Here is a 26,116-nt window from a genome sequence, read left to right as displayed (position 1 = left end):
TTTTGCATTTCAGATAAGTACATTTAGAAAAGACAGTATGCAATAATTATGGGGGCAGGGCCTAAGAATAATTCTGAAATTGCTCATATTGTCTGCAAAGAGGAAATAATGTATTAGGAATCCTCTATTAGGTTTTTGATTGCCCCATTTATGCAGAGTGTGATGTATGTACACTTTACAACAACCTTCTATTCATTTGCATTTTCCTTTCTCTGCATTACTGATGAGTTTCTTCATTAGAAAAATGTTGATAAGAAATGTTGATGTGACCATGTAAAATCACACCAAATTAGAGCCTCTTTTTGGCAATGTTTTACCGGTGCACATATATATGTCACAAATTTCAGCCTGGGAAATAAAGGGAAGGAAGCCCTAGAAATGCTAGAATCGACTCACAGCACTCAAAGGAATCCAAAGCAAGGCTAAAGGTATGTCTCCTTATGTGGAAGTGGTCAAAGTATAAAATGAACAAGAAAGGTCCACAGTTTAAGTGGTTCTCGAGGCTGAAAGAAATCAGGAAGGGAGCAGTAATGTCTTGCATTCACAACTAGTTTTAAATCTGAGGGAGAAGGGCAAAACTATGTATTATATGCTGAAGCATGTGACATTGTCTCTGTGATTAATGTGATCTATATTGGCCATTATATCTTAGATGCCATTTTATAGTGCTTAAATTCCGTTTTAGGAGACAGCCAGAAAGCAGTCAGTTCTGTAGAAATATATCTTTGTGTCTGTCACCTAGGCAACAACTGGAGGGAATTGGTCAGAATTCCTCAAGAGATGTTATATCAAAATTCAGTCCTTCATGATCTGCCTAATGGTTAATTATTTATATTTAAATTACTTTGTACTAGCATGTGGGAAGAAAACTCTTATTAATGCAAATTTTGATGACTGGCTTTTAACAAGCACAGCATCTTACATCTCAAAGGATTTTGCAGCTATTTATTGGATCGTGTCAGGACTGGTATCCTGGGACACTGCAGCTGCTCAGCTCCAACCCAGGAGGGCCCACTTTTAAACTACGGTATGTCTTGATACTTCCATTTCTCCTTATCTTTGCTGACAGTAGAGCAACAAGGGGCAGCAGGAAGTGCTGCCAGCATCTCACCCATAGCATCTTTCCTATTCCATGCCCAGAAGCAGAGTGTAGGCAGGCTGAGTAAACCTCTATTGGTTTACTCCCTGTAAGAATGGGGGAAGGAAGTGCTCCTTGCCACCATCATTACAATAGCAATACTTGGCTGCCTGTCCTCTGATTTCAGGAGACATGTAACTGCTGGGGATGAAGAAGAAGAAATCATGTTTGCTGAACATTTACATGCATAGTCTTAAATTTATATATATTCAAATTGTACTTTTTAAAATATTAATCTTATTTCATTCATATAACATCTCAAAGAAAGAATCATATCACATGATATACCATATTAAAAAATTGCCAACAGACTATTACTGTGAGTATCCACTTGTCTGGGGAAAGTCTTCAAAGAAGATTTTTTGCCACCTGCTCTGACCTTCCCTTCTAACACCTGGGCCTATAAATATTCTGCCTTCTGAAAAGAGGGAAGGAAGTACTATCAGCCTGGGTAGAAACTGTTTATTCAAGAGCAGAGTTGTTGCTTCCTTCAGATTTATTGATTTATTTTATTTTTCAATTTATATACCACTGCTCCCCAACTGGTCTTGCGGCGGTTCACATAATAAAACATTAAAATACAATAAAACCCAATAAAACTTCCCAATTAATCAACAAAAGCAGCAGTAGTCGCATGCTCTTTACTCAAACCTACCCCCCCCCTCATTCAGCCAGAGGCCACATCCTCTTCCAGTGAGAGTGGGAGCCGGTCTGATAGACCTTGGGGAACCCTTAGTTGGAATGCCGGGACTCTGCCCTGGCCTCAACTGTACGCCTGGCAGAAGAGCTCTGTCTTGCAGGCCCTGAGGAAAGCTGACAAATCTGGCAGGGCCCTCAGCTCTTCCAGAAGCTCATTCCACCAGGTTGGGGCCCGGAGGTCCGGGCCTGGGTCGAGGCCAGGCAAACGTCCCGGAGCCCCAGGACAACCAGTAAATTCATACCCACAGAGCGAAGAGCCCCCAAGGTGTCCTAGTGAGGACCCTAGCAGTAGATGTGGTTTATCCTAGGAGTACATGCAGTGCATGCTTTGGGCCCCATTGCTCCAGGGAGCCTGTGATGCTGTAGGGCTAGGGGGCCTTCACACTGTGATTGTTAGGGGTCTTCATACTTATGCAGACTGCAAGAATGAAAAATAAGAAGCTGTCATTTTCTTTGAATATTCCAACTATCTTTAGTAAGGGTGCCTCGCTGGTATCACACAAGTAACAATCTCAGTTGTGCTCATGAATCCTTAAATCAGGGCTGGCCTCCTGCTCTCCTTTATGAAGTAGTTTGTTTGTTAATGACAAATAGCGATTGTGAAATTGGATTGACTTTTGTGCGTTTTGTTTATTCTAAGCACTTTTGGTTTATATTAGATAGAAAAAAGAGGGTTAAAGTATCCCAAAAATAAGCAGTACAATTTAAGGCACATCTGCCAATACAAAAGTCTCTCTGATTTCTGCTGATCACTCCTTCCTGCTGCAGTCCTTTACAATGTATCAAGCACTTATCTAGAGGGTCCCTCAACCTTCAAAATATTTTTAGAAAAAGCACTGGAGGAGAAGGAAGCTAGAACAGGACTCTTACTGGTGGAAGCTACATTTTTTTTACATTTTTTTAACCTGAGGCAGTTAAATTCAAAATAGTACTTCGCATAATGATCGCTTTGCCATTCATAATTACTCTTTTTCTTTGAAGTAATTTGTAAGAAAAGACCAAAAAAATGGAACTTACATTCAATATCAAGGTACATGCTCTTTTGATGCCCACCAATTCTACTTGCAGCTTCACAGTCATATCTCCCTGAATCTGACAACTTCACATCTTTAATGTGCAGTGACGACCTTCCATGTTGCCCTTTGACTTCTATACGGCCATCTGGGCTCTGTTTGCAGTGATTCAGGAAAAAGAAAGTATTTTATTTGCTTTGTCTTATATGTTAAACATTTACTGTTAATTACATCCCAACATAATATCCTGGTAGTAAATGTTTTTTTTTTCCTTTTCTTTTTGGCAACATGTGTATTCCATATTTTGAATGCAAAATAGATTGTTTGTAGGGTCACCAACTCATTTCTGGAATTTATGGAGATTTGGGGGTGGAGGCTAGGGAAGGTAAGGCTTGGGGAGTAGAAAGAGCACACTGGGGATGTGATTCCATAGAGTCCACACTCTGAAATTACCGTTTCCCCCAAGAGAATTGATATCTGAAGTTAGAAATCACTTGTAATTCTGGGAGACCTCAAAGGCCCATCTTGAGAATGGTAATGTTAACTGGTTGTGTAAAAATAATATGAAGACCACTGAACCTATTTTGAATTTTCACAATGTCTTAGAGAGGATTTTATAAAACTAAGCAACGGTATTCCATAGATCGATATGGTATGAAATGTCAGTTTTTAAATAATTCAGTTTTCATCTCACACAATTATCCAAAATCCTGATAGTTATAGTTAACATGTAATGACACTCTGGTGCATATTCTGGGCATATGGAGCTCACAAGAACTCCATAGCACAGTAAGACCATTACATGTATTGAAAGGTCCATTTGCACATGTCTGCACCCACATAAGGTCTTCTTACAGCAGCTTTAGCAAGAACAAATTGTGTGGTTTAGGCCTAGGGTGGCCCCTGGAGATCTCCTGCTATTACAACTGATCTTCATATGATCAAATAGCTTCTTTGGAGGGTGGACTCTATGGCATTATGTCGTGGTGAGGTCCATCCTGCATCCCAAACCCCACCCTCTCCAGGCTTTACCACTTAAATGCAATTGTATAGAATTAGGCAAACCAAAATTTCATTAATAATACTTAGGGTGCTATGTTAAAGTGGGAATAAACTCCACTGAATGCCATGGCACTTCTGAATAGATCTGTTCAGAAATACCCGAGTTTGACACATTATAATGTACACTATATACATCTAACTTTTTCTTAGTTTTTATCTTTGTAGGACAATGTATATACACCACCACAAGGTTTGTTATAAGACCTCCTAAAGTTTATGTCATCAGATTACTTAAAAGGTAAAAGTAAAGGTATCCCCTGTGCAAGCACCGAGTCATGTCTGACCCTTGGGGTGACGCCCTCTAGCGTTTTCATGGCAGACTCAATACGGGGTGGTTTGCCAGTGCCTTCCCCAGTCATTACCGTTTTACCCCCCAGCAGCAAGCTGGGTACTCATTTTACCGACCTCGGAAGGATGGAAGGCTGAGTCAACCTTGAGCCGGCTGCTGGGATCGAACTCCCAGCCTCATGGGCAAAACTTTCAGACGGCTGCCTTACCACTCTGCGCCACAAGAGGCTCATTCAGATTACTTACATGACCCTAATTTTAACAGTCAATTTCCCTCTAATAGTCATTTTTACACTGTGAAAAATACAGACAGGAGACCCCTGGGTATTGCTGGAAATTCTTTAACTTGCAATAAATAATCATTGCCTTATTTTGAACTCTTGCTACTAGCAATCCTGCATACTGTCTTGTTCAAACATGAGTCTGAATAAAATCTAATAAAATCTAATACAATTTTCATTATACTATACAGCATAGAACACAGCCTATCTATACCCATGTGTCAAGCATCCATTTAAAATCCCTACACTGGTTTGGATTGTACATACAGTTTGTTTTCATGAAAGGTAATTTTACTAGTGAAGAAAGAAAAAAAATTGATTCCCCACTTCAGACTTCAACATTAGCCACCCAAGCTACTTCTAGGATTCTAGTGATCTACTTTTTAAAAAACTCCAGAATGCACAATAGGATCCAGCTACTTTTTAATCTAAAATTAAAGAAAATACCTCTTCGATTCAGCAAAAAATGATTTTGATTAATTATCATGTTGGTTTACAGAAAATAATGTATATACTAAAGATAGCAGCATATATTTTTTGTCTTTTTTGAGGAAGGGGGAGGCAAAATTCTTTTCTCCTAAAGTTTCCATCCTAAAATCTAAGACTGTAAGTTCCACCAAATTTCACCTGATCATTTTGAGCTTGTAATTATTAGTGTTTAGTTTTTTTTCCCCTCTGCTACTTCACCCAGTTTGCTATTTGTGTATAGTCACTAAAAATAATGATTAAATTAATTGAAAAATGCATGTGAAAGCTGTAAACTGACTGCTAAAGAAATATTTTTCTCCCCTTTCTGTGGCCTTAAATTCTTTCCTTCTAATGTATCGAAATTATGGTCAGCCAGCAAACATGCAGGTTAGAAAAAGTGCTACCTTTTATTTATATGTTTTCTTAGAATTCTGGAGAGGGAAGGAACACATAATTTAATAAATAAAATGGGGGGGAAGTAAAGCAAACTCCCCTTATAAAAGCACATAAGAAAACTTTGTAATAGAAGATAAAGTTTTGGTGAAACAGTGAGAAAGAAAACTTTACAGATGAAAACAACTAGTTTAGAAGATGTAAACGGCCCAACTGTCTGGATCTTTTTTATTATTTATAAAATGGAAATGCTGCTTCTTCAGAGAATGAATCCCCTCTTTTCCTGTAGCCTTGAGCTTTTCTTAACTCATTAAATAATTAGCATAACAAAATAATGATCAAATATTAGAGCTGTGTTTGGGTGGAGAACAAACCAAAATAAAAACTACTTCATCCAAAACTCCTGAATAGGCATCCATACTGCCTTCTGTTTTTCTATCAAAGTTTGTATTTAAATTGATCAAGATTAGTGGAGATTTTGTCCTTCAGATTTTTATAAATCCCACATTCAGCCACTCAATGACAAGCTCAAACAAATTCTTCTGCATCCTTAGCAATTTTGACAGATATTTATACCAAAAAAATCCTAAAACCAAATAACAATCCATACATCCAAATGCAACAGAACAACTAGAATTGCCTTGCTTTCTACTCATTGTTTGGGGAGATGCTCTGTCTATCACTCACCACCACAAGATACCCCACGAGTTTCAGCAGTAGCAACCTAGGTGAAAATCACTTTAGGAAGGTGGAAGGGCATAGCTTCCTTTCAACCAGCCACTACAGTCACCCCTTGGTGGTGGTGGTGGGGCTGTGTGGCTAGAAGGGCTACAACTACCCTACCAATTGCCAACCTAGCCCCTGCTTCAGCCTCCTACCGTACCACCACAGTTCTCTCAATTTACAGCAGCAGTGGCTTGGCTTGCCATTAGCTCTCTACCATGCCACACACAAGGCCAGATGCAGGCCTGAACTTGCTTAAAAACCACAATATTAAACAAGTTTAAAAATTATCCAGAAAACAGAATTGGAGGAGGAGGAGGAGGAGGAGGAGGAGGAGGAGAGTTGGTTCTTATATGCTGCTTTTCTCTACCCGGAGGAGTCTCATAGTGGCTTACAGTCACCTTCCCTTTCCTCTCCCCACAACAGGACACAATATGAGGTAGGTGAGGCTAGGGCCCATTATGCACGGAGTGGAAAGTCTGCATTCGGGGTGGAATGGCGGTGGCTAAAATCACCAATTATGCACGCTGCAGGCGGCAACCGGGTGCAGAGTCAACGTATGCCGCCAAAAAAGCCACATTAGCGAGATGCGGAAGAAAGTGGAGCTTCCAGGGACCAGGGCGAAACCAGAAGCGACTCCGGAGTATCTGCGTGCATAATTGGATACTCTGGGTTTTGCCGCCGTTGTGTTCCGTCCCGTGCATAATCAGTTTGCTTCGCTTCTTCCTCCTCCTCGTTCTCCATGTCACCGTTTCAGCGGCCGTGCATAATAGGCCTAAGAGAGCCTTGATATCACTGCTTGGTGAGGACAGGTTTATCAGTGCCATGGCGAGCCCAAGGTCACTCAGCTGGTTGTATGTGGGGGAATACATAATCAAACCCAGCTCACCAGATTAGAAGTCTGCACTCCTAACCACTACACCAAACTGGCTCTCTCAGAAATCATATAAAGCTAATAAGATTTCTTAAAAATAAAAATTAAACACCAGGGCAAAAAGATGTATAAAAGAAGCAAAGTAGGTGCCAGACAAGCCTCAATGGGAAAGTCCCTCTACAGAAAATATCTTGTCTCTAGTTGATACCCAACAGACCTCTGAAGGCAAGGGAACAAAGAGAAGGGATTGGGAGGCAAATCTTACATGAAGAGTTGATTCATTTAAGAAATGAATGGCCTCTGTGGCCAATGCTAGGCAACCATATAGTATTGTAATCTTCAAATCTTGGTTTCTGTCAGCAAAAGGTGGGCAACATGACCTTTCAGGGATGCTTAGGTCTTTAAAGGACATATCAGGTCCAGGACTGCTAGAAATCACCGAATAATTCTACCATGCAATTTGCATGATTCTCCCAGGACTGGCTGCTCCTCAGTAGCAGCCAGCCTTTGAGAGTCAGTATTATATAGTGGTTAGAGTTTCGGACTAGGATCTGGGAGACTCAAATTTGAATCGCATTTAAAATGTTTTATTTTGTGCCTCCTGAACTTACTGCTCACTGACTTCTTTGGGTGTCTCCAAATATTAAGATTTATCTATGTTACATGGGTATAAAACAGTTTGCTGGTAGTAGAATCTGTAACTATAAAGTATTATATTCCTGCCTACATACCTGCATATAATAAATGGACATGGACATATATATGTGCATCTACTTATCTGTAAACAGCTGGAAGCGGTATTAATAATTGGTTAAGGCCTAAGTGGGAGGAGAAAGCGCGGGGCCAGTCCAGGATAGCGGAAGGCGCTGATTGGCCCCTCGCCAGGACTGACAAGAATTCCAGCCAAACAGGTGAGGGGCCAATTGGAAGATGCAAAGCACCTTCCAATTGGACCCTCACCAGGACAGACCAGAGTTTCATCCAGCTCCATCCAAAGCGCCTCCCAAGCCACCCACCCAGCCCAGCCAGGGGCAATCTGGAGACATGGCTGCCAGTCTGCTCCTGACCACCGCTGGGAGAGGATGTCAGTAGGGCTGCCAAGGGGGATGAGAACAGAGGCTTGGACAAGATGCACCAGCCCTTTTCACCCCAAAGCTGTCCTAACTGCCATGTCCAATGTAAATTGCCTCAGAATACTGACAGAGCTGGCAGGAGGCTGATGAGTGCTCTCCCCCCCCCTTAAGGCCTGCTGCAAAGGAGCCTCTGACAGCCCCTGACGGAGGGGAGGGAGCCGTTTCCGAGAGCAACGCAGGGAGTCTGTGGACATGGAAATGGGCATCCCTTTTGAGGGGGGAATTTCTCCTTCTGCCAAATGGCTGACAGGGATGCCACAGAAAAGCCCCTTCTCACTTAAAATACTGCTCTGCCCAGGGGTTAGACACAGCCAAGCCATGTGTATTTCTTCTTCGCAACTCTCTGCAGATTTGAGGCCACTGCACAGTATTATTCTGCAGATGAAACTGGATGCTGTCTCGGAGGTTCTTTTGTCTCCTGTTTTATCTGCAAAACAACCCTGTGCAGTAGGCCTCAAGTCTTTCAATTCAACAACAACCTGTGTGGGAGGTTTCTTCTCTACCATAACCCTGTCCAAAGTAGCCCTTTCTGCCTGGGGAGCTGATCTTTATACTATGCAGATGAGCTGTAATTCCAGGAGCTCTCCAGGCCCAACTTGGAGGTTGGCCACCACTGGGTTGGAAATATTCCTAGAGCTTTGGAGGTGGGACTTCAAGATCGTACAATGCCTCAGAGTCCAGTCCTCAAAGGAGCCATTTTTGACTGCAGTTGGGAGGGAGTGGTGTAGGTGCGCCCCTCCAGGGCTTTGGGCTATGGCCAGCCCTTATAAGAAAAAAGTGATTTTTCAATCTTGGCCTGGCAAATAAAAAAACAGTTTAAAAAAACCTTACTAAGGTCAAGACTGCTGTGCACAGAGAGACTTCCTCTTCAGGTTGCTAGCTTCCATGTGAGACTCCCACATGGGGAGTCTGCTATGGGGAGAGGAAGGGAAGACGACTGGAAAATGCTTTGAGACACCTGAGGCCTGCTGTGTCACTGCGGCCCATTCCCAGTTCTCTCAGACCTCTCACAGCCCCACATCGCTCACAGGTTGTGTATTGTGGGGAGACAAAGGGAAAAGGTGTTTGTAAACTGCTTTGAGACGGCTTTGGCTAGTAAAGAATAGAGTACAAAAATCCAGTTCTTCTTCTTCTAAGGAGCAACCATGAAAGAAGCATGTAGGCAGAACTGGGAGGAATTGGTTGCCATGTAATCTCCCCCTAAAGAAGAGTCTCCAGTCTGATTTTCCCTTCACATATCTGAAGACATGTCTCTGGAAAGCTCATCTGTAACCACTATGCCACAATTCCCAAAGGTCAGTCCTCTCCCACAGTCCCTGGTGGGGAGGGGTGGAAGGAGGCCTTCCACAAGGGCCCAAAAGCACACCTAACGCCCCTTGTATTTACAAATACAATGGGCTTTAAATATAGTATAACACATAATAATTATCTTTAAACCGCTAAGGGCTAAAGGGGAGGAGAAAGGGGCAGGCCGATTCCAGGATAAAAACTTGGAGGGGATTGGCCCCTCCAAGTGTCACTCCAGGGCCAAGTGGCCAATTACGCATGGTTCCCCATTGGCTACTTGGCCTGTCCTAGGCTCGGCTGTCTGAGGAGTTGCCGTGGGAAGAAGAGCCTTCTCCACAGGTGAGTTGCTCGAGGGAGGTCACGGGAAAGGAGCAGGGCCGCCGCATCAAAGACATGGCAGCCCTGCTCCTTTCTCGCCCACGAGGCAGGGCCTATGGCCCCGGGATTTAGCCACGGCCTCGCCCGAGGGGGCAGGAAAGGCTTTGTTCCGGGGCAAGGAGGAGGCCTGCCACCTCGCGGACGCAGCGCACTTACTCCTTTCCCCGGGATGAAGCCACGGCTTCGGGGGGGAAGGCTTCCCGGGAGGAAGCCAGGCCCTTGTGGGGGTGGGAGCAGGGGGCGGGGGGCCCTCCCACCCCCAGCCATCCGCCAGCTAGCGCCTGTTTTGGGCCTACAGCGGGCTTTAAATCTAGTGCACTGTATAATTGGGAGTTTTACTTGCTAACCACAAATCTTCAAAGTAATTTCAAATCTCATTATTAATAAATATGTGACACCCAAATGGATTTCTAAACGTTTGGCTCCATAATTTTGCTATTTTCAACAATAAAAGCAACATAACTTGTTTTAATAGAAGTCATAAATTATATACAAATAGTTATCATGGTCAATATCGTTGTTGGAAGTCAGATGTGCCCTCAAATCCCACTAGAGGTAGAATTAAGCCATTGGGGAGCAGCTAGCCATACAACTAAGTAGCAGTATTTCTGTCATGTGTGTACCTGTTGCTCCTCTGGCTGAGCTCCTAGAGGGTTCCCTGGAGGTCATTGTTGACTCAGGTGCACTGACCGGACGAAGCACTTTCCTGGTGCTGCTTGATGACCCTGCCAGTGAAGATCATGTTGAGGATCACAGCCAGCCCAATCCTCCAGGTAATGAGCAGCCTTGTCCCAGCCAGGCTGCTACCTAGCCCAACATGTCATCTTATGTGAAGACATGGGACAAGACCCCATTCAGCCCAGAGGACTCTCTGGAGTGGCAGAGAAGGCAACAGCGTGCAAATCTGACAGCTATCAGAATATCAGCATGGCTGTCAGCCTGCTATCAGTCTAAATGGGGTCAAAGTTCAGCTCCTTCCTCAGATGAGGTTTAGGCCCAGTGCTAGTCTGCTGCCTAAAGATCACTCCACCCAATTTTGGAGTACTTAAGAAGAGGGCTGAGGTAAGCCTATTCATGGGTGCAACACATGCATTTCCCTGCTCATCTTCCCAGATGCCTCCATGTTCTGGCTCATTACTGTGAAGCTGTGCTCAGCTGTTCCCGGTTTCTTGACTTCGGCTTTGATTTCTGATTCCAGCTCTGATTTCTAACTTCAGCTTTGGCTCCTGACTTTGACTTGTCATGACTTTGGCCTTGATTCCTGACCTTGGTTTGTTCCTTGATTCTGCTCCTGGCTCTTGACTCCAGTCTGGCTTTCAACTCTGCTCATGATTAATTGACAGCTTTGGCACTCCCTCTCGCAAATGACCCTGGCTCAGCTCTGACTATGCTCCCCGCCCCACTCTCCATGGTGAACTGTCTCCCCAGGCTTAGACTCTTTGAATTGGACTCTGATTTCATGCATGCCTTCTGATTTGGTCTCAGCTTCCCAGATGAGGTTGTAATTAACTGGTACCTGGTGTGCAGAACCTGGTGTGCAGAACAACATCAGGGCAGAACAATTTCTGCCATGGTGGGAACCCTATCAGATACTTGGCCAGAGGCCAACATCACAAACATGTACCAACAGTAGGACAGTGATCAAGAGGGTAGTTATGGGATAAAAAGTAAGGGTTGATTAGGGAAATATGAGACTAGAGATATGAGCCTATCAGCTCTCCAAATCTTGCTGAAAGGCCCATTCTCCCAGGAATGCCAGGAAAGCTGGTTCTCATAGACTGGCTTTTGACAGGCAGGGAGAGGCCAATGAGGACAGACCAGGCTGGGTTTGGGGGGGGGGGGAGAATATGATAGAGATGAATCTTTATCCCTCTATCCTTTCCACAGATGAAAAGAGTAAGTAAATAGCTATGCTATATAGGGCATTGTACTAGTAGAATGGAGCCTGAATGCAGAATGTGACAATGGTTCAGTCTCTTTTAAGGCCTTGAAAATTAAAAAAAATATCTAAACAACACTATGAATTCAAAAGTTTCAACTAGACTGTAAGGTTGGTGTACCCCCCCCCCCCGAACATATGAGGCCTAATATTGAGGGGTTGGTGGGAATTTATAGGGCTAGGAACAATGAGGCTCCTTTTCAGGCGATGTGGTAACAATACCCCACCTAGGGATGGATGGATGCAGGAAATGGCAGCGGGGGGTTACGCTGCCAGTCTTGGTTCAAACTGCTTATTTTTAACGTTCTGTTGGCATTGTAATGGGAATAAATGGTCTTTTATATGTGTTATGGGGATTTTATATTGTAACCCACCATGAGTCTCTAGAGAGTGGAGGGCTAAAAATCTAATGAAGAAATTAAATAAATAAATATTTTTAAAAATTCTACATAGCTAGCTTTAAATGAATAGTTATTTCGTAATCCAAAATGCACGACAGAACACTGGTTTAGAACTTGCCAATTCAGCATTCCTAAATATACTTCCAAAATCTTGTATATCCACATGCACATATCAAATCACATGAATGACAAAGACCACCAGTATTTACAACAGACTCTTTGGGACATACACAACCTTTATGGAGTTTTTAACAAGAACTCCTAGCATAAGAGTAAGGCTTGTTGTTTCAGTTCTTGTTGACCGTCTGTATGCAATTTAGTCCTAGGCTGGCATTACCATTTTCTGTCTATAACCAATTACAGTATACTATGGTTTGCGCAATTATAAAACTCAGTTTAATTTATCAGAGCCTTCCTTGATACTTTTGCAGTGCTTTGCTTGGGATGGGGAATGTTATACAAATAAGGTGAAGTTTCACAGTTGCCAGATTGTCTGTTTTGTTTTGACTAGGATGTGCAGTGCAAGAACAACAAAAAGCAGTAAAACTGTTTTGTGTTTGAATTATACTTTGTGAAACATTTATTTCATTTCTACTTATCTGAGCTTGCGAGTTGAATTATGCAAACAATTATACAGTCCAAGGGAAAGAACAAAAATGTTTTATAAAGTTAATATTTTGTTTTTAAAAATCCCAAATTGAGAGTTGAATGAGTTTTCAGATTTCCATATAGAAATTATGCTGTCCTTCTATGATTTTGTTTTTTTTCTAACATAGGTTGATTTTGTTTGTCGCTGTTCATATCCCTCAAAGACCATAACTTCTGTTATCAAGTTCATTTGGTTTATATCTAAAGAATGCCATGTGTCACCACCCATAATGACTAAATAAAGCTCTAGTATGAATAACACTGCCATTTCTCAAATGTTTGATATATACAGCAATACTTTTTCTTTGATAGTTCTTATAATATCATACCTCTCAAAAGGCAATATTTATTGCCCATCCTCAGATAATTAAATAGGTACATAAATGCCAGATGTTTAGATGGTAGGAGAGCCAAAGCAAGATGATACCTCAACTTTTTACTTAGGTTGCTACTGTATTACTCAGTTCAGCTTCTGTTTTGTTCAGCAAGCAAAAGTAGCTAGTTGTGAAAGTCAAGTTTTATCTCTGTTTTCAGGACAGATGGCACTGAATTTCAAAAGGCTCCAGATTCTTTGATGTCCATGAAATATATCCATTTGCCAAAAATTCGTATGGTTGATGAACTATCATCCACAAGAGAAGTAAAGAAATCTGTAGACACTTGCAAGTCAGTCAGGCTTCGGTGTTAAATGCAAGGCAGATCAGCTTTGCACAGTAAGCCAGCTCCTCAAGGAGTGAAAAAGCAATGTAGTCAAAAAATTCTACCTGAACTGACCATATTGTAAAACTTCCAGAAGTTGAAACAGAAGGCCAAGATTTCCTAGGCTGAATGCTACCTTTGATGAGCAAGGGCTGTTATTCACAACAGCCACCAATGTGCAGAAGCTGATGGAAGCTCCCTTCTGGATTATAGATGCAACATTCACAACAATCCCCACATTCTTCAGGAAAATGTATTTTATCCATGCACCTGTTGGAAACAGCAGAAAATTCCAGAGTATTGCCAAGTGTATATGCCTTATTTCTCTCTGATTCAGAATCATATTATACCTGAGTTTTCCACCTCTACAAAGGTCAGAAGACCTTGGCAGGATATAACAAATGCAGTTTATTTCTCAGTTTCACACAGGAACTAATTAAGGCAACATGCTACTTGTTAATGGGTGGATTTTTCCCCTACATGGGAAGAAATCTGCAGTAGCTCACTTAACAGATGATCAGTGTTTAAGCCATCACACACAAATAATCCTAACACTAAAGGTATTTTGTTGCTTTGGCTTTCTGTCCATTTTAGCATCTAATTTTTAAAAATTCAAAGTGGAAGAGATATTTTGTATATATTAAGAATTATTTGATAATTATAGTCACATAGAGATACTAAAAAAAATTCCTGAGAACTTTTAAGAAATGGTAGTAGTATGGGACATGATTAATAATTGCATTATGCTGGTGTTCTCATGCAACATTTTGGTTGGTTATATAAAGAGGTGACACAGGGCATTGTACATACCAAAACCAACACTATTTCTTCATTTCTTGAAAGAGCCGGCATTGGTTCGCCTGTAATTATAGGAAGGCAAAAAAAAAAAAAAAAGGAAAATAATGAAAGTAAAGAATACTTTGTTTGTTGTAAATCACCTCAAATTAATCTAAGAACACTGATTTTCCTTCCCAGTTTTCTAGTCACAATGAAGTAGCACTAGGAATCAGACCAAAAATGGGAGAAATCAGGCAATTTTTCACACGACTGACTGGCTGATGTTGTTTAACTAAAGCTTTCTACTAAATATTCTAGCTCTGGGAGGGTATATGGTTCATTATAAAGCAGGAAGACAAAGACAACATCACAGGTTGCCAGCAGCAAGAGTGATTACAGATACTGTCCTACTTATTTATAGGTCAGGTCTTCCACTGTATAATATGTGATGGCATTTCCACACCAGCGGCACCACTCCAGGGAACTTCTGCTTCTTGTGACCCCATGTGGGACACATTTCAGTAGCAGACACTATCCATCCTGAATTTCTGTGCCCCCATGGATGCAGAGATGGAAGAAAGATTCTGCCATGTAGCGGAGCAGCAGGCTTGGGAAGGGGGATTTTTGCAGAAAGGTGGGATTGCATGGGAATGCAATCCCACATTCCTGCCAAAAAAAACAAAAACAAAAATGCCCCCCACATTGCTATAAAGCACTATGGAGCTGTGTGGGACATTTTTTTTTGTCCCATATAGGCCTCCGTGGGACAGGGAGGAGCTGGGCATTCCATGTCCACATGGACCTCCGCCAGGCTAGGCCCTGTTGGCACTCGGAGTGTTCCCTTAAAGTGGGGCAATGGCAAGCTAACGCACACCGGGCCCAGGAAAGGCTTGCCCCACCAGCAACATCATGTGAAAACAAGGATTAGCTCCACTTCCATATGACTACCCTCCCGGCCTTATCTGCCCATGTGGAATTGGCCTGAAAGGGACAGGGGAAGGAGAGGATTGTTTAGTTCAGGATTATAATTATGTTTTCAACTTGTTTCTTTTTTTCTCCTCATGTCCTCCTTGGGGGTTCAATTTTTATGGCTTTCATTTTAAAAGTGTAATGCTACTAATACAATAAATGAAAAATTTATCAATACTGAGAGTCATATTATTAGTGATTATAAAACAGAAGCATGCAAGTGAATTAATTATACTGCAGTCTTCTGAATAGCTGCAGTCTTCTGAATATAACCATGGAACGTAATTGTTCCAATATATTTGTTTATCTCAGGCCAATTCTGTATCAGTGGCGCCACTCCAGGCCATCACCAGTGCATTGCTGCAGAACTACATGCTTAATGACATGCTATGTCCCCATAGGGTAGTGGTCCCCAACCTTTTTCAGGCTGGGGACCAGCGGCAGCAGGGAAGGCGATCGCGCGGCCGTGCATGCACAATGTGCACGTGCAATGCGTGACCGAAAACACGCATGCACGGCACTTGTGCGCATGCGTGCATGCACAAAAGTGCCGTGCATGTGCGTTTTTGGCCGCACATGGCGTATACGTGGCCCAGCAATGCATGTGCATTTCGCGTGCGCGGCCCTGCTTCCCTCTCCTCCCCCTCCCACAGTAAGAAGCTTGCCAGGCCGCAAGCTTGCAGCCTGGGAAGTTTCTTACTGCGGGGGGGGGGGGGGGGCGGGGAGAGTGAGCCACAGCCCAGTGCCAGGGTCTCCACGGCCCGGCAACGGGCCACAGCCCAGTAGTTGGGGACCACCGCTATAGGGGACACAGACCAGCACTGGATCGTCTCCAGCACTGAAATGTGTCTTACATGGGGCACATTTCAGTGGGTTAATTAGTTTTCTGCTGAAATGTGTCCCCCTGGAAAACACAGTGGTGGCAGGAAGGTTCTGCCGCATGGGGGGGGGGTGTTTTTTTTTGTTTGTTTGTTTGTTTTTGCTGGGAGATGGGATTGCGTTCCACACAATCACATCTTCCTGCAAAATAATTTTTTTTAAGCCCTGGTCCAACCTGTTGTGCCATAAAGTGCCGTGAAGCTCTCCAGGGCATTTTTGCACCCTGCAGGCCTCTGCAGGGTGGGGAGGAACCAGGCCTCAAAACCAGGCCTCTTCCCATCCTGATGGGCCTACTACGGGACAGGCCCTGTTGGCTCCCACAACATTGAAAGGGAACATGGAAGAATCTGTGTTCCCTTAGCATGGGCTTCTGGAGCCCCATCTGCGCCAGTCTTGGAAGTGCAGCAGCCTAGTGATGACATCGTGTGGACACGGGGATTAGCCCCTAGTCCATACCGATGCTGCCCTGGCCTTTTCCTCCCATGCAGCATTGGGCACTCTCTTTCTCTCTCATCATGTTGGAAGTTTTTGTTTCAGGAACATATTGAGGAAATAAGCCTATTGAATTGGAATCAGAATTAGGGATGCTGAATTAGGAGTCTTGCAGTCTCATTTCCCTTTCTACTCATAGTACTTTTGTTCTCAAAAGTAGGGGAAGGGCAATTTTGCTGCTTCCCTCTTCTTACTGTTGCTGCTCTCTACTTTTGTCCCCAAGATGTATTTTGTTAGCACTTCTGTTATAATAGGTTTCTTTTTAACTGTTAATTATATCATTTTTTTTTACATGTAATTTGTATAGGGCTACCAAGCCTTGTGAAAACCCAGTTGTCAGCTATTTGTGCCAAAGGCATACACACAACCTTTGCATCTTGTCACATGGTGCTACATTGTGGACTTCTGGGAATGTTCAAAACAAAGAAAAGCCTAACACAAATATTTTGGCCTGGAGTGGGGGGGGGGGGGACATTGCTATTTTCTCTTGTTCCCATTCCACTTGCCAAAAATTGGGGAAACTGCAGGACTGGGCACACATTCCTCTTCAGGATTTGACTGTGATCAACACTGGTTTTGAGCACACAACTGTACACGTCCTGAGCTCCATTCACAAATCCACTCAGTGAGGGAATGAATATGTCTTCATTATGGTGGACTTTGAGAGAAGAAGCTGGGGTTTTATATTCCACATTTCACTACCAATAGGAATCCTAAAGCAGCTTCCAATCACCTTGCCTTCCTCTTCCCAGAACAGACATCTTGTGAGGTACGGAGGCCTGAGAGAGATCTGATCTGTTTTATGGGAACATCTATAAGAGAACTTTGACCAGTTCCAACTTTGGAAGAGTGGGGGATTAAACCTGGTTCTTCAGATTAAGGTCTGCCTCTTGTAACTGCTACACTGGGACAAGATATCCAGAAGGCAATCCATTATCCAAAATTGATTTAAATTCTGTGGCCAATTGTATCTCCCCCCCCCCCCCCAGGCAAGCTCTGAATAACAAAAAAATCATGTTGGAATAAATGCTGTTAATTATTGAAGTGGCCCTGGATATCTGGATATCTATTTTATTTTGCTACAACAGACTACCACAGCTATCTCTTTGGAACTGCAATTCTTTGCCTTTGACCATCTGAACACCGCCCGCGGCGCTGCGGGCGCCACGGACTAAATAAAAGAGTAAGGGCTTTAGGGGCGGGATGTGTCCGGGATGAGGAAGGATCCGGATTGGACCCTTCCTCCAGACAGACCATCGGAGGGACCAATTGGCAAGTGCAAAGCGCCTGCCAATTGGTCCCTCCGAATTCCACCACGGAGCAAATGCGAGCCGCGCACAGCGCGGCTCACAGTTGCTCCTTCGCCGGCGGCCTGATGCGTCCTCTCGCCGCATCAGGCCGCAGCCCAACGAGCCCCCGCCAGCTGCCCTGCGCCCACCCAAGGACCCAGCAGCAGCGGCGACGGAGGTGAAGGCACCAGCAACAGCGCCGCCAGCAGAGGCGCCACCAGCACTGACGGAGCCGGCACTCATGCCGGAGCTGGCAGCAGCGGCACATGCCATGTCAGAAGAGCTGCCATCACGGCCACGATCAGCGCTGGCAGCGGCCCAAGCCAGCAGAGCCACGATCTGCCGCGGTAGCGGCACAGCGATCGCCGGTGGGGGCCGTGATTGGCGGCGGCGGAAGAGCCGCGATCAGCGGAGGAAGCGGGCCTGTTCTCGGTCGCGGCAGCGCCAGAGCCTCCAGCGCCCTCCGCCCCGCCCGCACACAGACCCGCTCCCACTGTGCGGTGTCAGGTAGGCCGCGCCGACTGGGGGGGCCGAGCTAACGGCTAGCACCCGCTGTATTAACACTACAGCGGGCTTATTTTCTAGTCTTACATATTACAACATATTACAACATTGACCATATTACAGAATTTTGCTGTCAAAGAAATATTTCACCGGTGATTTCTGCACAGTGGCAGGCTTATGTGGTTTCCCCGCTGATGGTGCGCTTGGTGATATACAGTACTACAGGGGAGCTATTCTAGCACCTGCAAACAACAACAAATACCCTGGGGGCTTTTCTCATGTTCTTAAAAAAATCACCAGTCTAATATCATTACACTGATATAACATTTATTAATATGTGTAACAAGATATCTGCATCCTCAGATTTTATTTTTAAAAAGGAAATCTGTGATCCCTTCTGTTGTGGAGGCAGAAGGGGCCAGAGAGTTGCAAGCAAGCAAGCAAGCAGGGTAGGATAATTTAGCGTAAGAAATCTGAACCACTGAGCTTGAAGTCTTGGCTTGCCTAGAGTGGGCCTGTGTAGAGTGATGTTTCTCCCACCAGGCTTTTAGCAAAGGATAGAGGAAGGACACAAAAATCCCCCCATGGTTTCAGAGGAAGACTTTCCAGACAGTATTTCTAGCAGCTACAGTCTATACAGACTTAGAACTCAGCCCTCAGGCATGAACTGAATTGAGCAGCGAATACTGGTCATTTTGAACCCAGTTAAAAGCTTCTGGGCATTTTTTCTAGTAATATACATGTAAAGTCACAGCTATAAAGGTGCATAAGAAATAACTATACTATACTGTAAGGGGTTAAAGGAAAAATAGATTGCTAAGACAATGAATGGCTTAGATAAGGCAGAATAAGATAGAGAGAAATGAATATTAATAGCAAATGTTAGATGCTAGTACCATCTATATAGTAGCTAATACAGAAATACTACGTTTGTGTATTACCTGAGGAGCCCTAATCAGAGTGCCATATTTTTACTTAGAAAGAAAAAGATACTGTAAATATACCGTATTTGCCGGCGTATAAGACGACTGAGCGTATAACATGACCCCCCAACATTTCCACTCAAAATATAGAGTTTGTTACATTATTTTACAGTACTATGGGCCACTATGGACAGCTATGTCTATCCCAATTGAAGTGCACCCAGCGTATAGGATGACTCCCCCCCCCTTGGAGGCATGTTTTTCAGGGGGGGAAAGTAGTCTTATACGCCAGCAAATACTGTACTTATCTTTTTGGGGGAATGACTCTCCTAATAAGCAGATAGATTTCTCTGAAAATATAAGATTTCCTATCAAGTGAATTTAAGGCCTTTGAAAAGAATATATTTTCAAAAAGATTATTCTATAGCACAAGCTGGGGAAAATGTAGAACTGGATAGGAGGGAAGTTGCAGAATAATGAATGGAAGATTGAGTAAATTTTACAAGGTTTTGTGAAACCCTGGGGTTTCTTGGTAGCCATGGAAGAATTTCTCAAATGAGTGGTAGTTAATTAAATTTAATTAAGTTGATAAATTTCTTAAACATTGTTGGGTGATATGACCATATATAGTCATGTTGATCTGCCCCCCCCCAAAGGCCAATGATGGGCCTTGAGGGGTGGGAATGGTAGGGCCCCTGGGTAGCTGGTACACAACTATGTTTCCCAACTGTATTCTGCATGATTGCACCACCACTTGTGTTTATTAAAGCTTGAGGACAGTTTCAGGAGGTTCTCAATGGTTAAAAAGTTGAGAAAGGCTAGCCTAAACAAATCAAAGGGACAGAAAGCAGAGGGTGGCTTAAAAATGAAAACAGAAACTTAAATGTACAATAGATTAAGCTATCTTTAACCTGCTTCGGTGATTAAATAATTTGCTAAGGGCCCCCAGGGTGGGCCCTGTCTGTGATGAGGAAGGGTGCCCATAGGCCCCTTCCCCTGGACTGACAATCGGAGGGCCCTCTGATTGTCAGTCTGGCGGCAAGGAACCAATTGCAAGCCGCGCACAGTGCGGCTTGCAATTGGTCCGTTGCTGCTGGACTGACTACTCGGGAGGCGCTGGGTGCGACTACCCAGTCGCTGCCTCGCAGAGCGCCTTGCGACACCCAGCTGCCACGCCGCTGCTGCCGCCTCACCCACGCCTGGAGCCGGCCCACACGGCCGAGAGTGCCCTGCGTTGCCACCCAACGTTGCCCCGCCCGGCTGCAGCCGCACTCGCTGCTGCGCTGCCGTGCCGCCAGCCTCTGCCCTGCATGCCTACAAGCGCGCTGTGCCACCCCACGCCAACTTGCCCGCTCGCCTACTCCCGCGGCCCGGCTGAGCTGCGCCGCGCCATGGCACCTGGGATCTCGCCTTCTCGCCGTGCTGCCGCCGCCGTCCCCAGACAACACAGTCTGCGGCTCCAGGTAGCCAGCGCTGCGGGGGGCCCCGACTCCTGTGCCCCTGCCCAGTTGCGCGGCCCCGTGCACCTCGCCGCTCGCCCGCTCACCCCCTCCCACAGCCGTGCCATCCCGCCGGCTCCGAATCCCCACTAGCACCCGCTGCATTCAAGCTGCAGCGGGCTTATTTGCTAGTTCACTATAAAAACAATGATGACCTGAATTCAGGCTCTGTCCACTGAGAACATCTGCAGGATAAAATTCTGCAGGTCCCTGCCTGGCACAGCTGGAAAACCCAATATCTAAAGACTTTCCAGCTACTTATTTTCCCCAGTTAAGGGGAAAATGAAGAATATTTCTTCCTTTTACTTTGCAAGAAAAGTCTTTGAAGTCTGAGCCTTCGGGGAGGGCGGTATATAAATCTAAATAAAAAATAAATAAAGTTCCTGTTGCCAGAAAGTCAACAGGAACAAATGGAGGCATTCTCTGAACCAGGAATGGTGTGCTTTGTGCTGAGACACACATAATTGCAGCTATTTTCCTAATTTCTTCAAAGAAAAGACACTCAAAAGGAATTTGAAATTACCTTCCACTTTCAGTTGGACTTATACACAAGAATGGAAAGTTAACACATCAATCTCTCAATAAAAAAACAACAAAAGTTTAAAGCAGACAATGTTTTCCTCTTCTGGCATACAATACAAAAAAGAGTTGTTTCATGTTAAAAGAATTAAAATAACCTTTTAAATTAAGCCTATATATAGTAAAGAATTTTTAAATCAGTGATTGTGAAAATTACCCTGGGTAAAGCCATCATGGAATGTAAATAAAGATAAAACTTTTAGCCATTGGCAGACTGCCATAGAGCTTAATTCATTTGTGATACAATACGACCATATAATGGCAATTGAAAATATAACAGGTGGGGGAAGGAAAATGGCCCCTAAGAAGTCTTCCAAAATTGACCAAACTAAGTATGGATTACTTTCAGAATGTCATGATACAAATGGAGAAGAAACTGGATAAGAGTTTATGTAAATAGGATACCAGTCTTCAATTAATAAACAAACATCTTTAATGTTTAGAAGAATCCTTCAAAACCATGCAACCTACAGTGAAGGTATTAAGAATTTTGAGAATTCTATTAATTATTTTTAAGAAAAGGTAAAATTAGTTAAAGAGAAAAACTTAATAGTAGAAGCTGTTTTAAATGAATCTGGACAGCTGTGTCTATCTACCTTTTGTATTTTCTACCTTTTGTATTCTCTATATTTTAAGATGTTTTAATTCCTGGTTTTAATGGATGTTTCTTATGCTGGTCTATGACCGTAATAAAATTGTATGTATGTAATAGTAGAAGCAAAAATGGATGAGTTTGACATACAAATTGAATGAAGTCTGGGTAACTTAGCCCTTTTGGAATTTAAACAGAAGAAATGTTTCTTAAGACTGAAAAATATTGTTGAAATAAAGGGAGAACACAAGGAGTGGTTAATGTGCTTGCAGAACTTCTTAAACTTCCAGAAGAAGATATGCAAATGGAAGTACATTCTGTCTATGAACTCCAGAAATGCAATATTTTAGTTCACTTAGTGAAGAAAGTTACTAGAGATAGGATCCTACAACAGTATTGCAAAATGAAGCTTAAAATTGATGATAATGAAGTGATCATTTTAAAGGAAATCCCACAAAGAATTTTATGGAAAAGAAAAGTTAAACTCTAATATAAACAGATTACATTTTGATAGAATGAATTAGGAGTCATCTTTACATTTCAAGATTCAGACTGAAAGTCACCAAAGTGAGTGAATTTATTGAAAGATATAAATTAGAATAGGAAGTTTTACAAATTCTGCAACCGTCATATTATAATTGTCAGCAACCAACTTGTAAGAAAGACCAATGATACAGATAGAAAAAGGAACTTTGTCTCTACTATTATCTGAATATGGATTACAAATTTTCGAATGTGGATTGTAAATAGATTTAAAGTCCCTCTGAAAGAAGAAAATAAAGAACATTTGGTCGACTTTGACAGACAACTGGGGACGAGGGGGACCTGGCTGGTTGTTCAGAAATGTGAGAGTGGTTGTAAGTCTTATATATGTCTAATACAAATTAAATAGATAATTAGATTGTTAAATTTTTAGAACTGGCTGAAATGTTTAACTTTACAATTTTGGTCAGAGAAAATGTAATATCTGCTTCTGTGTTATAGTATTTTTTAAATTTTTTAGGGAAAAGGGGAAATGATTGGTATGTAAACTTGAAGATTAAAGACTATAGAATTTCGAGTATGTATAATGAAAAGGTCCTAATCACTGGAGAGTGGTGAGATTTAAACTAGTTAGAAATGAAAGTAAAATAATGTAACATTATTTACTAAGTAATGTAATAGGAAGTTAAAAGATATATGATGTCTGTACTTTGTTCTCTTTCTTATATGTTCTATTAGATAATTTAAAATAAAAAATGGTGGGGAAAAAGAAACAATGATGACCTGATAGAACTTGAGTTTACTTTTGAACCATTCAATAATAAAAGTAGAGGAATGTGCCCAATAATAAGTGGACTAAGAAAGAAAGAAAAGGGGGGAAACTACTTAGAGATGCTGGGTTGGATGTGGGAGCTGGTGACGTTCTGGTTACATAGGGCAGCCATCATCTCATTTGGTCTGCATAATGTCAAAACATGGGCCCATCCAGTGATTGGACCTTGTATGAGACAGGCCCTATTGCCCTGGTAACCACTGCCGAAATCCAGTCTGAGTTGCTACTGTAATTCCTTATGTAGACAGGATCATCTGGTATGAAGGATCTTGGGGTCATGGACACATCCTGCATTGGAGGCCGTTCCAATGTTAGGTTGTGGTTGAGTCTGTCTAGGAAGATTGCAAGCCTCCTGTCCATGAGGAGCTCAGCTGGACTCCTCCTGGTGGATCATGTTGGTGTTATGGCTAATGCATCAGGAATTGAGCCAGCCACTGTCTCCAGTCCCCCAGATGATCCTGGTGAGTGCCTTTTTTTGGTTCTCACCATTTGCTCATCTTGGCCACTGGTGGATGGATGGAATGGCACTGATGTGATGTGACAAATCATGTTTGTGGCCCTGAACTCTTAAAACTCAGCCACCATGAACTGAGCCCTGTTATTGAAGGTGATGGTGTCTGAGAGACTGTGGGTGGTAAAGATTCAATTCAGGGCCCTTGATATCATGGATGAGACAAGCATGACTTCCAGCCACTGAATAGGAGTTCATTATGATCAGGAGTGTTTAATCATGTTATGGGCTGGAAAAGTCTATATGGTGTCATGACCATGGAACTTATGTTGTTTCTCAATGCTGGTTTGGGGTTTGTGGCATTTTTATGCAGCTTGAACAATGCCTTGACTTTCATGCAGGGCCTCCAGCACCCAGAGACACAGTTTGGTTGGGATGAACACACAATGTCCCTACAGCAAACAACATTTGTGGAAGGAAATTTCATGCTGCCAGGAGATAATGAGTGAAATTACAGAGTCCTGACACCCCTCAGGCCATCGTCTCCATACCCAGTTGAGGATGTGGGAGAGGTCCTGTTACTTAACTGAATGGATGGTGATGTCTGAAGTGTGAAGAGATATTTCTGGAAGAGGAAGAGTCTCTATGAGCAGGACTCCATGGGCCACCAATGGAACTGTGTCAATGCTTGGCAGTGGCAGGCAGTTGAGGTCATCATCATTACCCATGGATTTTCTAAGGTGGTGCATGTTGTAGGTGGTGCATGCTGGAACATGTTGTAGCCATGGAGGAAAATGGATCAATGAGAATCTGAGGTGATTGATAATCTGGTGCGAAGAGGCCCAATAGTCATGGAATTTCTTGACACTCACAATGATTGTTAGTATTTCCTTGTCAATTTGAGTGTAATTCCATTCGGTAAAAGATAGGGTGTGGGAGTAGTAGGCTTTGCACCCATCAGGCAACTGGTGGTTGAGGACTGCACTAAGACAGTATGGAGCAGCATTCCAAGTGTGGACAAATTGCTAGGATTCACTGAAATGGACAAAAATCCTGACAGAGGACAGGAGATTCTTGAAGTATTGAAAGCAATTTGATGAGCTCGGCCCCAGACGCATGAGGCTTTCTTAGGCAAAAGATGATGCAGCATCTTGGCAAGAGTTGGCTTTTTTGGGAGGAATGAGTGGTAGAAATTGAGCAAGGCCAGGAAGGATTGCAGGTCATGTTTTGACTGTGGCAGGAAGGCTTACTGGATGGCATTTATCTTGAATGTTGTGGGATGTGCAATGTCAGCATCAATCAGGATGTACACAAAAAGTAGACTTAATCTTTTCCAAGTAGTATTCCCAACATTAAAGATGAAGAGCAGTTTGCCTTGGCTTACTCAGAAATAAAAAAGGCATGAGGACTTATTGGGTGATTAAAAGAGTAGCAGTCAATAGGGAGGTATGGATATCCATGCCTCATTCCAGACATGCCTAATCCAAGCAGGTGTTTTTTTGCTGGCTGCTGACCTATTCACCTTCCCTTTGTCATCACAGGATTAGCTGATTGCTAATGGGGTCAAGCAGTGATTGTTAGGGTTGCATTTTTTCATCTTCACTGTGATGGAGTTTGGTTAAATGAACCTGGTTGATGACTATGTAGGCCATAACTAGCTTGGCAGAGATTGTATGGGGTGATATGGCAAGGATGATCAGCAAGCATCCTGAGACATTCAGTGTGGTGGTGAATGTGTCTGAAACAGCACATCACTGCTGGTGTGACAGGGTAAACCTCATAAAGAAAGACCCTTGGTCCTGAGCAAAATCTCTCTAAATCTGGTACTGGCTTTGTGGTCATCAAGTCATTGGGCTGAGGCTGGGAATGTCACAGCATATTGCATGCAGGAGATGATAAACAAAGAAGAAGCAAGCTGTATTTGGAGTCAGTATGTCAGCTACTGGCAGGCTGCTTAGCACAGTTGCTATTTAAATAGATCACAGTATTACAGATTACACTTCTATAAACCTCACAGTAGAACATACTTATATTATTAATATAAATTATACATTAATAATAATATAAATTATTATGGCATATCTTCCCATTTGTTACTTCTAAGGGGTGATAATAAACTTCCATAAATTATTAAAGAACTAGCAAAACAGCCCATTGTGGAAAAAGTCCAAAAGGCGCAAGCCCACTCGCCTGATTGAGGTGGTTGCTGTCCAGACTGGATGAGGTTGTGCGGGGCAGTGGGCCTGTTTGGGTCTGTAGGCCTTCCTGCTTCCCCCCCCACACACACCACCAATATGTGTTACCACTGCCTGGCCAGGCTGAACACCTGGCCTGGAGCCTAGCTTCTACCACATGCCAGGCCAGTCACCCTGCACAGCCAGCTCACCTAACTGCTGGCTCATCACATGGGTGGAAGGGGGAAG

At 43.2% G+C, this 26,116-nt stretch overlaps 1 protein-coding gene across 8 annotated transcripts in view; it reads right to left on the bottom strand.

The window, feature by feature from the left end:
* NCAM2 (neural cell adhesion molecule 2) overlaps nt 1–26,116 on the bottom strand; it is a 305,171-nt gene that overhangs the window by 105,859 nt on the left and 173,196 nt on the right. For all 8 annotated transcript variants that reach the window (XM_077342446.1, XM_077342443.1, XM_077342444.1 and 5 more), the window contains one exon: nt 2,855–3,005. In XM_077342446.1, the coding sequence (XP_077198561.1) occupies nt 2,855–3,005 (151 nt within the window). The remainder of the gene's footprint in view (nt 1–2,854; nt 3,006–26,116) is intronic.

The sequence above is a fragment of the Paroedura picta genome, chromosome 6, assembly GCF_049243985.1.
Source record: "Paroedura picta isolate Pp20150507F chromosome 6, Ppicta_v3.0, whole genome shotgun sequence".
NCBI lineage: Eukaryota > Metazoa > Chordata > Lepidosauria > Squamata > Gekkonidae > Paroedura > Paroedura picta.
This window is presented reverse-complemented; position numbering and strand designations above follow the sequence as displayed.